Raw genomic sequence first — 15204 nt, 5'->3', positions numbered from 1 at the left:
CTTGGAGTTTCCCCAGCGGAGAAGAGACCAGACTCCCAAGGCTCAAAAACTCATCTTTATTGGGAAGACTCAGAACAAACAATCTTTACCCCCCACCTTCAAACTCGGGGGAGGAAAGCTGAGGATCTGCACCTTTCTCCCATATGTACACTCCAGAATCCTCCTGGAGAAGGGGCCCCCACTCGTGGGGACTGAGGCAGCTTTACAAGCTGGTGCATGGGAGCCAAGCCCCTTTTCCTCTCCGGACTCGGTTTTCTCATTTGTAAAATGGGCTCAGGGGAAACCGGTGCTACGGAGCTTCTCACCAGCGCTGAAGATGTCCCATTCAGAAGGATGAGGAGGTTGGAAGACCGACCAAGGGTGGCCCAAGGGGATGGAGGTGCTGGACATCCTGGCTGGGTTTGCACCGGCCCCTTCCACCTCCCTCCCTCCCCACCTAGCGCCTCTCCTCCAGCGCCTCGGGGCTACGTAGCCTCCGGCCCTGGAGACAGGAGGCCTCCCCCAAAGCCCACCTCCCGGTACTGGTTGGGGAACATGTTGCTGCCCACAAGGCTGGCCGTGCCCCCGTCCCCAGGGCCTGGGGCCTGGTATGAGTCCAGCGTCATTGGCTCGGGGCCGGAAGGATCTCCAACCGCGGGCCCTGCAGCCCCATTGCCCGTGACAGCGCTGACGAGTGGCGGCGCAGGGGGCAGCATGTCCAGCATGGTGAAAAGTGTGGGGGCCGTGGCGTCATCGTAAGCAAAGCCGTCGTCCAGAAGGTCCGGCCCACCGGGGGGCTCCAGGCCGGGGAGGGACACGGTACCAGAGAAGAAGTCTGTGTCCGGCAGCAGGGCTGACGGCGGGAGGAACGGGCCTACATGAATAGAGAAAAGAAGTAGGATGCCTTTAGCGGCAACTTCGGGGGCTAACTCCAACACGCAGTAACTCCAGTGCCCTGACAGTACAAATGCATTATCACTGTGGCCTCCTTTAATCCCAAGGAGAACCCCAGGGTAGGAACTATCACCATCCTCCTTTAATGAGCAAACTGAGGCAAAATAATTCACTCACACATAGCTGGCCAGTTGTAGCATCGGGGTTCCAACCATGCTCCAGCAGGGCTGGGAAGTTTATCCAAAAAATAAAGAAGTTGAAGAGGCTCTAAAGTCCCTCCTCCTCCAAATTAGAGACCACCCCAAAAATGAAATCCCCACACACAGGAGACCCAAATGAGAAGTCACCAGGCCCCAAACTGGAAGGTAAAATTATGTGGAGATGGTAAAATTATATAGAGGAGAGTCTTTCTCTGAGACAAGACAAACCTCACCAGCAAAGGCGTCTTATGCTTATCTCAGAAAGAGACCCAGGGCAGCTGTGTCTCTTCTCCAGGGACTCTATTTCCCAGCCTCCCTTAGAGCTAAATGTGGTCATGCAACTAAGCTCCTCGCTGGAACGCAGGCATGAAGGCTGGAACTTTGGCAGCCATCTTGGACCAGGAGATGGAAACTATGAGTTGAAAATGGCAGAAGCATGCTTGGGTCTCTGATGATCATAACAGTCTCTAAACCATCCCAGGACTATCTACCTCTGTTTACCTGAGAGGAGAAGTAAAAGTTTAGCCTGTTGAAGTCCCAGTTAATTTGGGGTTTGCTATGAATGCAGCTAAACATGACCATAACAAACACAGGTGGCATTCTTATCTGTCAAGTTCCTAAGATCTCCTGAGCACTAACTCTGTGCCAGCCACTATGCTAACTAACTGTGTGATACGACCTCACTAAATTCTAAAAAGGACCCTAAGAGGTAAGGTTTCCATCTGAGAGATGAGATCCCAAAGAGATCCCACAGTGGCTAAATTCAGGCCTCAGAATCCAAACTCAGTCTAATTCCAGAGGCCATGCTCCTAACCATTATGCTATCATGCCAGAGCAGCTTTGTCCGAAGGATTGGGGAGGGGGGCCTTTAGGCACTGGAAAGTTGGGGTGATGGAGGAGGTAGATGAATGGCAGATGGCTAGTGAGGAGAGGCTTTGGGAATAGGGGACGGAAGGCTGGCAAAGCGGGCTAGGATTGGTGGTTGCGATGGGTGGGGCTCTGAGCAGTGGTTACCAGGGGCAGTGGGTAGGGGGAACAACGGGTGATCCCTGAAACCTCCAGGGTGGGACTGGCTGGAGTGGTCCAGGCTCAGCAGACTCTGAGCGGTTGGCTGTCAGAGGTCAGTGGGAGAGCTGGGCGCCCTGGGGTAGCTGGGTTCTTAGGGGGAGTGTTCTTAGAGCCAGTGGTCAGTCGGAGGGGAGGCTTCTGATCGCAGCCAGATAGGGCTGCAGTTCCCAGGAAGTGGAGGCTGGCATGTGAGTTGAGATGAAGGCACAGGGAGAACAGACCAGAGGGTGGTTGGGCTAGAGACAGGCTCTGGATTAAGGTTGGCTGGCTCTGACAACCCGTCCCATTTATCTACCATCCACTCCCTGCTACCTGCTCTACGTAGTGTTTCATCACTCGTCTGTACAGCTGCCTGGGTACAGCTCCCTGCTCCACCACACATGCGGCGACCTCAGCTGAGAAACTTCACCTTTCCGGGCCTCAGTTTCTTCACCAGTAAAATGGGGGGGGGGCGTGATATGATTTCGATTCAAAGAGTAGACCTATACAACGCACTTATGTGCCGGTGATGTAGTGTCTGTAAAATAAATGCATTAAAATCTGAAAGGCCAATGGGGGGCGGTCTATGGTGAAACTTTTCAAGGGAGCCGCTGAGGCTCAGAGAGGTGGAGCAACTTGGTGGGGGTCACACAGCCACTGAACAGCCCAGCAGAGATCAGAGCCTCCGGATGGTGTCCAGAGCTGTTCTTCTTTCTACTTCATGCTGCTGCCTAAGATGTCAGTTCCTGGCCTTGGGGGAGCTTTTGGGGAGCTCCCGAAGAGGCCAGAAGCAGGGCTGCAGCTCACACTCATCCCACTTCAGAGAGCAGGAGCTTGCCCTCGGCGGGGACCCACCTGCGCCGTGACCCACCTGAGCTGGGGTTGGGCAGGAAGTGATCCAGGAAGGCTGGCTTTTTCTTCCGCCGTTTGCTCTCGATGCCATGGGGGTCTGAGGGAAGGCAGAGATGAGGACCCCTGGACCCTCACGGCCCTTTCTCCCCAGCCTAGGGCTTAGCCATCCCCTCCCAGGAACCAGGAGATGGGTGTGGAAAGGGGCAAAGGGACACACCCGAGCTCTTCAGCTCCCCGAGGACGTCAGGTATCCCCCGTTTCCGCTTCTTGTCCACGCCATAACTGTCTGTTCAGGAGATAACAGGGGTGATGTTATCCATCAACAATAATAATTAAGACTTAATTATAGAGACTACTTAGGAAGTCATTGAGCTGTTCTAGTTCTTGGCCAACCAATGCAAAGAGATATCCACATCTTAATCAAAATGCAACCCAAATCCATTTCTGTGTTGTTCCTGGGACACTGCAGCATGATCCTGCCTCAGGACCTTTGCACTTGCTACTCCAGCTGCTTGAAACCCTATTTCCCAACTCCCACTACTTCCCCTGGAGAACTGCTTAGTCAACCCCACATTCTCAGCTCAACTGTCCCCTCCTCCAGGAAGCCCTCCCTAACCTCAAAGCCTGGGTCAAATGCCCCCTCTGAGCAATTGAGTCCCCTGAGCAATTCCATCCCCACTACAGAACTGTGAGACTTATGAGGGTGGGGCTGGGGCCATCTTGGGTCACTGCAGTGTCCCTAGAACCACCCAGTACAGGGTCGGGCATGAGCAGGCATGCTGAGGGAAGAAATAATCAAATACTCCCCAAATGCCATCAGATAGGTACTATTACTTCCACTTTGTGCAAGAGGAGACAGAGGTTCAGGGAGAGACCAAGGACACACAACCAGTAAGAGGGGGAACCAGGAACCAAACCCCAGTCTGTGCAGTCACGAGGCTGTGTTTTACTTCTGCCTCTTCCCCTGTCCCTTCTAGGCCAAAGACCTGGTCTCTGGGCAGCGGGTCACCCTGGATTGCTGTGGTTACCATGGTCCCGAGGCAGGTATGTGAAGGGCAGAGGCTCACTGCAGACCCCGTCAGTAAGCCGCTGCAGGAAGACATTCACGGTCACAGGCTCAACGATCTCCAGGTCCTCATAGGGTGGTGTCTTGAACACAATGGCGATCTGGCGGTGCACATCGGCCTGGGAGAAGTCAGCCCGGCCTTCCCAGGAGGCCCTGCTAAACACCACCGATATATCCTCTGGCGGGAAAGTGGGGACATCAGCTGAGCCAGGATGCTGGCCCACCAGGCCCCCAACTCAGTCAGCCTCCCCCCAAATCAATATTGATATTCTCTTTAAAAATATATATATATATACACACTTATATATATGTGTATGTGTGTGTGTGTGTGTGTGTGTATATATATATATATATATATATATATATATGCATGAAGTTTAAATACTTTTGGTTTTAAGAGAGCTCCATGCCCAACACGGGGCTTGAACTCACAACTCCAAGATCAAAACTTGCACGTTCTACCAACTGAAACAGCAAGGAGCCCCCAATGTTGATATTCTTAACACTAAAACTAATCAGAGGGGCACCTGGGTGGCTCAGTTGGTTAAGCATCTGACTCTTGGTTTTGGCTCAGGTCATAATCTCAGGGTCATGGGATGGAGCCCCCCATTGGGCTCCGTGCCCAGCAGGGAGTCTGCTTAGAATTTTCTCCCTTTCCCTCTGCCCCTCCCCAACTCAAGCGCATGTGTGCACGTGCTCGCTCTCTCTAAAATAAATATTTTTTAAGATTTTATTTTATTTTAGAGAGAGAGAAAGAATGCATGTGCACGGGTGCCTGGGTGACTCAGTGGGTTAAGCCTCTGCCTTCGGCTCAGGTCATGATCTCAGGGTCCTGGGATCGAGCCCCACATCCGGCTCTCTGCTCAGCAGGGAGCCTGCTTCCCCCTCTCTCTGCCTGCCTCTACCTACTGTGATCTCTCTCTGTATCAAATAAATAAATAAAATCTTGAAAAAAAAGAATGCATGCGCCAAGCAGGGGGAGGGGCAGAGGGACAGGAAGAAAATCTCAAGCAGACTGCCCACTGGGCACAAAGCCCAATGGGGGCTCCATCTCATGACCCTGAGATCATGACCTGGGCTGAAACCAAGAGTCATATGCTTAACTGACTGAGCCACTCAAGTGCCCCTCTAAAATAAATAAATCTTAAAAAAATAAATAAATAAAACTAATCATAGCAGCAGCTAACCTCTTGTTGAGCACCCACTGTGTCCCAGTCACTAAGTATTTTATATAGTTTTATATATTATCTCATTCAAACCTTTTACCAACCTGAGAGGCAGGTAGAGTTAATATCCTCACCACGTCAGATGTTCCCCACCATCAGATTTAGTGATTCACTAAGAGGACTCATGGGACTCACCATATAGTCATACTCATGCTATGATTTACTTTGGCAAAAAGATACTAGCAACCTCAGTAAAGGAAGGGACGCCTGCATGAGCTTCCAAGAGTCCTCTCTCCGTGGAGTCACAGAGAACACGCTAATCCCCCACCCCCCAGTAACAAACTGTGACCACACACGGGAGATGCTAGCTATCAGGGAAGCTCACTGGAGACTCAGTTCCCAGAGTTTTTATTGGCAGCTGATTATATAGGCAATCTCTGCCTGGCATATATCAAAATTTCAGGCTTCCAGAAGCAGAGCTGGTGTTCAGCGCAAACCACATTGCCCATACAAACAGTTTAAGCACCATGAGTCCCTCTCATCAGTCAGGGAATAGTGGGAGTCCTCTCAAAATCCAAGTTCTCAAAAGCCAGCCATGAGTCAACCTTGTAAGCAGGCCTTTCAAAGGGTAACAGTCTCAGACCCGCTATATTAACTCTTTGACACGCCCATTTTAAACATGTGGAAACTGAGGCGTGGAAGAGGAAAGAGACTTACCCAAGGTCACACAGCTGGTAGCAGAATAGTCAGGATACAGTATGCTATTCTGCCTGTTATTTCTTTTTCTTGTCTTATTGCGTTGCCTCTCATCGCACTAATTTCATCTATGGAGGCTTTATATATATCACACATACACAGATTGCCTCTAAGTCACACAACAATCTTATTGAAAAAAGTATCTTTAGGAAACCCATTATATAGAGGACGAAGCAAAGGCACAGAGATGTAAAGGCACTTGCCCAAGGTCACAAAGCCAATATGTGGTGGAGCCCAGATGGGAATCCAGGTGGGCTAGAGCTCCTCGCCACCAGCTCCTAAGGGCTTGGGGAAGTTACCTAATATCTCTGTGCTTAGTTTCCTCACCTAAAAAGAAACAAAATCAGCATACCTACCTCACAGGCTTGCTAGGAGGATTAACGGAATCACTCTGAGTAAAGGTGCTCAGCCCACATTAAGTATGATTGCTTTTATTAGGATTATGCAAAGTCCTAGCTTCAGGCTTGGTGCTCAGAAATTCTCAGTATATGCTAATTCTTTGCAGTGTAGTTCTTGGGTAAGTGAGATCCTGTCTCATCCTAACACCAACTCATAAAGGGATAAGGGAACAGAAGCTCGGGGTGGTGAAGTCACCAGCCCAAGGCCGGCCGGCCAGTGAACAAGGAATGGAACAGGACTCACAGCTGCCTCTAGTTATTCACACACACGTGGAACAGCTTCCCTGCCCTCGCCCCAGCTCCCAGGATCCTAACAATCTTCTTGGCATTCCTCAGATCTTGGCTGAAATATCACCTCCTCTGGGAAGCCTTCCAAGATGCCCAGCCCCTACCTGGTCTTCCTACTGTTTTAGTGTTTCTGTCCAGTCTTCGTGCTCAGTCTTCTTCCCTCTCAGCAGAACTCACACTTGTAATTCATGTTTCTTTCCCTACCCTGCCCCCCACACTAAACTGGGAGCCCTGTGAGAGCAGAGCCCGGGCCCGTCTCTGTCATCGCCGTGTCGCAGCACGGCCTAACACAAGGGCCCAGCACAGAGGAACCACTCACCCTTCAGGTGCTCATTCACTCAAAATTTTATAAGAATCTCTCTCCCACTCCTGGGCATAGATCCAAGAGGACTGAAGACAGGTGTTCCAACAAAAACTTACACACAAACGTGCGAATGCTCGTAGCAACACTTCATGACAGCCAAAAGATGGAAACCACCCAAATGTCCACCAACTTACAAATGGATAAACAAATCCAATATCCATACGATGGAGTATCATCCCACCATAAAAAGGAATGAAGCACTGATCTGTATTATCACTTGAAAGAAGCCAGCCACGCAAGGCCACCTACTGTAGGATTCCATTTACACGAAATGCCCAGAAGAGGCAAATCCGCAGGCAGAAACAGATCAGTGGTTGCCAGGGGCTAGAGGAGGGAAGATTGTGGCATGACTGCTTATACAGCAGAATGGGGTTCGGGCTTTCTCTCTGGGATGATGAAAACGTTCTGGAACTAGGAAGTTAGCTGTGCTACAGCATCGCAAGTGTACTAATGCCACTGAATTTTACACTTTAAAATGTTTTTTTTTTTTTTAAAGAGTGCAACTTGTGGCCCCCCCAAAAAACGAACAAGTAAAAACATTTTTTTCTCTGTAAAAAGAAATGTTTTTTCCCTGAGAACTTCATGGGTGATTGACCTTGGACTGAGTAGTTTGGGGGACACAACGGCTCCCAAGACAGTCCTACCCTATACAAGCCAGTGGGGGGAGACAGATGTTAACTATAGAATCACAGAGCACGAGAAAGGATGGGAAGGGATTCCTGAGGCTGAGACAGGTTCTCCCACTCTGCTTCCCTCTTGTCCCATTGGCTTTGCCATTGGCCTCCAACGATGAGACCTGCTACCACCCCAGGGCCTATGCACTTGCTGTTCCCTCCGTGGCATCTCCTTACATAGTCTTCTCTGGCCCCACTGGGTAAAATTGTGCCCACAACCTCCCCCCGCCAGCCATTCTTCCCTATCCCCTTCCTCAGAATTATTTTTCTCAAAATACTACTTTTCTCCATCTTCCCGAAGCTTTTTCAACTCTCTTTCTCTTCTATTTGTCCTCCCAGAAGAATGATTAGGAGCACAGACCACCTGCGTTCAAATTCTGTCTCTTCCTGCCTAGCTGTGTGACCTGGTGCAGGTTACTTAACCTTTCTGTGCCTTCGTTTCCTCCTCTCTAAAAGAGAGGTAATAATTGGATCTACCTTATAGAACTGTTAGGCAATCATACGAGCTAACGAGTGAGGTGTAGAAAGTGCCTATAACAGAGCTTGGCACACAGGAAAAGGAAGAGACATGTTAGATCTCTTAGGTTAGATCATTAGGTGGTGACATTATTCATAACAAAGTCACAGGATAAAAAATGGAGAGGATACAGAAAAGATATATACAGTAAGAGGGAAAGCTCTCTCCAGCCAGGCAATGCTTGTGTGCACCGACTGTTGGCTTTTTGGTTTTGCCAGCACTGGGCTTGAACGCACAACCCTGCGATCAAGACCTGAGCTGCAACCAAGAGTCAGAAGTGTAACCGACTGAGCTGCAGAGGTGCCCACACCTATTTTTTTTTAAAACCTTATCTGAAGAAGGGACATTTGAATAGACATGAATGGAGGAGATACTTCTCCAGTCTCCATTTTCTTCATCTGTAGCCCTCATCCAGCCCCCATTAAGAATTTATTTATAGGGCTCCAAGATTTTAAGGTCAGGGTCCTGGGAGTCGGTGGTAGGGAGCACAGCCTGGCACCCAGCATGGCCAGCACACACAGCTCTGCATCTTTGTACACGAACCAGTGAGTGAGCAGCTCCGTGAGTGAATGAACCGATGGGCTGTTTGCAGTCTGACTCCCAAACCAGAGTTCTGGATCCTTCCACTGCACCACCCCCACTAACCAGCTCCACCTTGTGCTCCCACCTCCGGGCTTCCTGGCTCCCCCATGCAGGGCAAGCCACTTGATGGTATTCCACCCACGCGCTGTCCCAGGTCCCTCACCTTTCTGCACCTTGTCACACAGCAGGTAGAGCTCCTCGCCACCCGTGCATGGCCCGCTCTCCTTGTTGATTCGGCAAATCCGCAGCTCTGACGTGTTTGTGGACTCTGCAAGCGCCAGAGTTAGTGGTATATAAGAAAGGATGAGAATTCAGTCATCAAACTCTCAGCAGGTACCCCGTGGGTGCCCACCAGACGCCATGCAGAGATAAGGAATGGAGAAGCCAGGGGGCGGGGGCGTCTGATCCTCCTGGGACCCGGTCCGGGGAGAGAAAGAAGATGCTCAGACAGACGAGTTGATGGACAATCTCAAGTCCTCCAGGCTGAGGGCCCAAAGGGAGGCCATCAGCCCTCAGAGGAGAGTTGGTGGGGTCAGGGGTCAAGACCATTCGTAGATGAGGATTAATGGCCTGAAATCCATAGTGGAGACCTGTGGTTTTCACCCGTCTAGCAATCTCAGACCATTTTCTGTCAACAGCCCCTCTAGTTCCCTTCTAGGAAACCGCCTCCCCGTCCCATTTCAGTCCTGGGGACTGGATAGGGCAGAACCCACTCCCTAGTTCAGCAGTGATCACATGCCCCAAACCTGGCCAATTAGAGCATTGCCTCCACCTGACCATAGCTGATTGGTCACAGAGGAGCACATGACCCAAACCAGGCCAATGAGAAACAGCCCTGAGACTCCAGCCAAAAATACTGGGTAAAGGAAGCTCTCTTTGGGCATGGGGGAGAGGTTCCAAGCTGGTAGGATATAAGCCTAGAGCTGCATACAGTCATTTTGTCCCCACCATGGATGGGCTGTGCCAAAAATGACTCTAACTCGAAGGAAGTATAGCTGAAAGATGGAAAGAGATCCTTAATGACATCATTGAGCACCTAGATACAGCCAGACCTGAAGCACTTTACTACCTCAGACCTTTTAAGTTAATGGAACAAACAAACTTTTTTTTTCTCCTTCAGCTCTTTTGAATTGGAATTCTGTCATTTGCACCCACCTGACTGGATTAATTTCTCTTCCCATTTTGATACTTGTGGCAGTCACTGCCTAAAACCTAACAGCCATTCCCAATCTCCTCTTTCATACCCATATCCCTCTGTAGAAGATGGAAACCCTAAATATTTGCTTTCCCAGACTCCCCTGCAACTAGGGGCCACCATGAGACCAAGTTCTGGCCAATGAGACATAAGCAGAAGTCTACAGGGGGAGAGGGGAGATTCTGGGGAATACATTATATTCTGTATAAAAGAGAAAATTATTACTACTCATGTTGCCTCTTCCTTAGACTTGCCTAGTATAGTGGTACAGATTGTGCACTCTACCGTACGAGAAGGCCTTGTTTCCACAGACCACTTCATAAATGCTGACCACTGGACTTGGGCAGTGTACAGCCTGCACTCCATACAGCCTGTTTGTCCATGCCATCGTACGTGGGCCTTTCCAGGACCTGTGGCCAACAATAACCCTGATACGCCCCGCACCCTAGACTCACTCTTGTCATAGACAGGCTCGGAGAGCACAGGGTCCATGCGGCGCATCTGTCCTTGCTGGTCCCTGTATGAGGCCTGGAAGCAGATCCTCACGACATTCATGTCTACCTCCTGATGGTTCTTCAGGGAACCGGCTATAGGAGAGATATGGGGATGCTGAGGGTGGAGGAGGGAGACTCTGGCGGGGAGATGGAAGACAACGAAGGGAGAGGGTTGGGGAGATAGTGGATACCGGAGAAGGGAGAAGGGGGGAAATGGGGTGTCAGAGGGCACAAGGGGGTTCAGGAAGACAAGACAGTCAGGCTGGTTTCAGGGCCTCACCATTGTAAGGGTCGATGCCCAGCTGAATCTTGCGCTCAATGGCGGCCTCAATCTCCTTCTTCCTCACACACTGGATGCCCAGATTGTTAAAGCTGAATGGGGAGGGGGGAGGAATGGGTGAAGGGAGGCACTCATGAAGAGGCAGGTTTAGCCCTAACTCCAGCAGAGAGGCTGCCTCGGGGCTCACAGTCTCAGGGGCCCCAGCATTGGGAGGGGCCTGGGGTTTCAACTTCTCAGGAGTGTTGGGGAGTCTCGAGAGCACCTGGGGGTGCCCCTCATCTTTACTGCACAAAAACACGGGGCCGCCTCCTTTAGAATGAGAAAGCGGCAAAGGAAACATCACTGCGATGCCAACTTTTAAAAAGCCCATCAACACAGCAAAATATCTGAGGACGCTCCCTACTGGGGAAGTTGTGAAGAATCAAGCACTTTCACCCATGGCGGGTGGGACCGTTAACATAATCAGCAATTACATTGAGGACAATATGGTGGACAATGCGGTGGCATTCATTCATTCCGCGGTATTTCCTGAACACCTACTGGGTGCCAGGCCGCATGTACGGGGAACCTGGGGGGACACAGCGGGGAACAAAAGAGACAAAATCCCTCCTCTCACGGACCTTACATCTTTGCTAAATTTTCAAATCACCGAAAGTTTACAGTGAGAGTTAATCGCTGAAGTTAGAGCCAACGAGTTCGCCTCTAGGAATTGATCCTAGAGAAGAAATGATATATATGTAAAGCCACGCATTTAGTAATAGGACCACAGGAGCACGGAACTATCCTGAGGGCCCATTACTCGGGGACTTATTCAAGTAATGGTGTACAGATGTATATTGGAATACTATGAAGCCAAGAAAAAGGATGAGCTCAAAATGCTTATAGGAATGATCTCCAAGATATACCGGAACCTAAAAATGAGGTACAAATGTCTGCTACCATTTGTAAGGGGAGAAAAAAATAGACATGCATAGCATATTTTTAATTGTCTCCAGGAAGGACCACTGACAGCTGCATGACCAAAGGTGGAAGGAAATTTGTTTTTCACTGTAGAGTCTTTCTGAAACTTTTTTTAAAAAATTTATTAAAAATGCATAAATTATCAAGCAAGAGAAAGGATGATCTTGCAGTGAAGTCAGGTCTGGAGTCAAATCCCTGCTCTGCCATTCCTCCAAGTCTCAGTTTCTGCCTCGACAAAATGGGCATAAATACAACTGTGTGTGAAGGTGCGTGCATGGGGGCCCAGGCCCGGGCACGCCCCTCCACCCTGCTGCCGGGCCCAGCCTTGGTCTCCCCACCGAGGAAATGCAGTGGGGAGAATCTGGCCAAGCAGCCCCTTGCCCTAAGGTCTCCCTGGGCACCTCCGTGACCTGGGGTGAAGGGTTGGGGGGGGATCAGGGGTCGAGTACCTGTGCCGAGGGCTGACATGAGGCCGTAACCTCACCCTGCAGACGCCGTCGGTGCAGTCTTTCCCCACGAGGCTGTGGGGGTGGACTCGGTGAGGCCAGTCCTTCCACACCAGGCAGGCGGTCACCTCCACCTCCCGAAGCCCTCCACAATCCCGGAGCTGCAGGGAGACAGGTGCATTTTTGGGGTCCCCTGGCAGACACCTGCACCCATCCAAACTCCCTGGGGCCTCCTTCGATAGCTCTCCAAGCTTCTCCCCCAGGATGATGAAAGGATCTGAGATCCTAAACCAAAGGCTTCTCTGGCTGCTGGTCTGAGGGCCTCATAACATGAGAGCTGCCCCGCCGATGTGCTTTCTTTGGCCACTATGAGTTTTGTTTTGTTTTGTTAAAGATTTTATTTATTTATCTGACACAGACAGACACAGCGAGAGAGGGAACACAAGCAGGGGGAGTGGAGAGGGAGAAGCAGGCTTCCTGCTGAACAGGGAGCCCGATACGGGGCTCAATCCCAGGACTCTGAGATAACTGGAGCCGCTTAATGACTGAGCCATGCGAGCGCCCCAGCCACTATGAGTTTTTAAAACCTCGGATGCACACAGGGTCTTTGAGTACTGCCCACAGAGAACTTACTAATGACCGGGGAAGGAAAGCACCTTCACAGTGGAAAACCCACTGGACACCACCTAAATCAGGTGACCAAGGGCAGCATCACCAATACTGGGCCCAGATGACCTGGGGACTCTGACGGGGTGCCCTGGGAAGGCACGACCTCACTTCTGTGACAGCTCTCCAGGAGTATGTCACCCGAATCTCACTGTGATTCCTCAAATGAGCCCAAATCACGGGTCATCAGGTGAAAAAAAATCAGTGTCACAAAAGACAATAAAATGATGGGCATCATATTTCGGTGAAAATCGAACAAATAATATCTTTTGACCTGGCTGGTAATCACAAGGTGTATACATATACAAAAATGTAGAGAGCTGTACACGTAAGATTTGATCAATTGCAACTCAATTAAAAAAAAAAAAAAAGTGCGTGTTGAGGGGAAACCAGAGAGACATGACAACTGAATGCAACGTAGGCTCCTTAACCGGATCCTGGATTGAGGAGAAAGAAGCCACTGGATATTTGGGGGACAACTAGGAAATGTAACACATTGGATGATACAATGGGATATCGTTAGTTTTCCTGGGGATACTAATAATATTGTCACCACGTGGAAGCTTATTCGCAGGAGGTGCCCACTATCCCACTATCCCGCTATCCCACTATCCCACAGGGAAGTAATGTGATATTGACGACACACGTGCAAATAGTTTAGCAAAAACAAGGTGTGCGTGTATCCGTGTGTGTGTGCACGCATGTGCGTTTGGACAGAGGAGTGTGACAGAGACAGCGAAGGTAGCAAAACGACAATTGGCGGATGCAGGTTAAGGGCACACAGGTGATCATTGTACTGTTCTTCCCATTTTTTTGTAATTAAAAAATGTTTCATCCAAACTCATTAAACTGGATGCATTAAGTACGTGCAATTTTGCATATACACATGATACTTCAAGAAAACTTTTTTTTTTAACTACAAAAAGAGATGACATTTTTGTTCAAATTTGGGGAAAATCTGGAGCCTGCACTTAAAAAGTATGAGACAGGGACGCCTGGGTGGTGTCCAGTCCTCTAAGCCTCCCACTCTTGATTTCACCTCGTCGGGATCTCAGGGTCATAGGATCAAGCCCCGCCTTGTCCTCCCCGCTTAGCTCTGAGTCTGCTAAAGTTTCTTTCTCCCTCTCTCTCTTTCAAATAAATAAATAAATCTTTAAAAAAAAGTTGGGGGGGGGCTCCCAGGTGGCTTAGTCCATTAAACGTCTGCCTTCAGCTCAGGTCATGATCCCAGGGTCCTGGGATCCAGCCCTGTGTCATGCTTCCTGCTCAGCTGGGGGCCTGCTTCTCCCTCTTTCCATCCCCCAATCCCCCCTCATTCTCTCTCTCAAATAAGTTAAAATCTTTAAAAAATAAAAATAGAAAGTATCAAACATCCTATTATACCAGATTTCCGATTCTATTTTTTTTTTTTAAAGATTTTATTTATTTGGGTGGCTCAGCTTATTGTTAAGCATCTGCCTTTGGCTCAGGGACCAAGCCCCGGGTCTCAGGCTCTTCACTCAACGGGGAGCCTGCTTCTCCTTATTCCTCTGCTTCTCTTTCTTTCTCTGTCTCTCATGAATAAATAAATAAAATTTTTAATAAAAAATTTTTATTTATTTGTCAGAGAGAGAGGGAGAGAGAGAGCCCAAGCAGGGTGAGTGGGACACAGAGAGAGAGGTTGAAGCAGGCTCCCTGTTGAGCAAGGAGCCCAGTGCGGGACTCAATCCCAGGACCCTGGGATCATGGCCTGAGCCAAAGGCAGCCGCCTAAACGACTGAGCCATCCAGACAGCCCATCCAGATTCTCTTTAAAAATAAAGTTAGTTAAGGAACCTGGGGCAGGATTTCATGCTCAGCAGCCATGAGCAGGAACAGATAGAAACTAGCCCTTTAGACGGGCCAGACCCAGCCCAGATCCACCTGGCTTTTCTGGGTTCCCCACAGGGACCTGCTGGAACCTGTAAAGCCCTTCTAAAAGGGCTTTTAGAAGTTCTTCTAAAAAAGAATTTCTAAAGCCCTTGCCTACGCACAGACAAATAAGTAAACAAACCAAAAAACAACGAATGAGTGCATCTCTGTGGGGGAGTATCGCCCTCTAGGGGGCGTTTTGGATATTGGGGGGGTGATTTGGGTTGACACAGGGATGGGGACCCACAGCCCACAGCCCACAGCAGGCAGGACCCGGGACCAGAGATGCCACACAGCCTGCAATACCAGGGACAGTCCCACACAAGTCCTGCAAGACTTCCGATCATCCCACCAACACTCACATCGGGGACAAACCTGTTTTAAATGATCAGAGCCAAGATCTAGCCATTTTACATATATAGTCCTTTTCCCCATAATTTTTAAAAAGATTTTTATTTATTTATTTGACAGAGAGAGAGTGTGTGTGAGCA

General features: G+C 49.7%; 1 protein-coding gene across 2 annotated transcripts in view; it reads right to left on the bottom strand.

Moving 5' to 3' along the window:
* Positions 1–42: 42 nt before the first annotated feature.
* Positions 43–15204, bottom strand: part of RELB (RELB proto-oncogene, NF-kB subunit) — a 29295-nt gene continuing 14133 nt past the window's right edge. For both annotated transcript variants that reach the window (XM_080828774.1, XM_080828775.1), the window contains exons 4-11: positions 12162–12319; positions 10753–10844; positions 10434–10565; positions 8947–9051; positions 4001–4216; positions 3190–3258; positions 2992–3069; positions 43–853 (exon numbers count right to left, since the gene is read on the bottom strand). In XM_080828774.1, the coding sequence (XP_080684900.1) occupies positions 465–853; positions 2992–3069; positions 3190–3258; positions 4001–4216; positions 8947–9051; positions 10434–10565; positions 10753–10844; positions 12162–12319 (1239 nt within the window). In that variant the 3' untranslated portion in view covers positions 43–464. The remainder of the gene's footprint in view (positions 854–2991; positions 3070–3189; positions 3259–4000; positions 4217–8946; positions 9052–10433; positions 10566–10752; positions 10845–12161; positions 12320–15204) is intronic.

Source organism: Martes martes (genome assembly GCF_963455335.1).
Source record: "Martes martes genome assembly, chromosome: 17".
Lineage (NCBI taxonomy): Eukaryota > Metazoa > Chordata > Mammalia > Carnivora > Mustelidae > Martes > Martes martes.
Note: the sequence above shows the minus strand (reverse complement) of the source record. Positions and strands in the feature narration are given on the sequence as shown.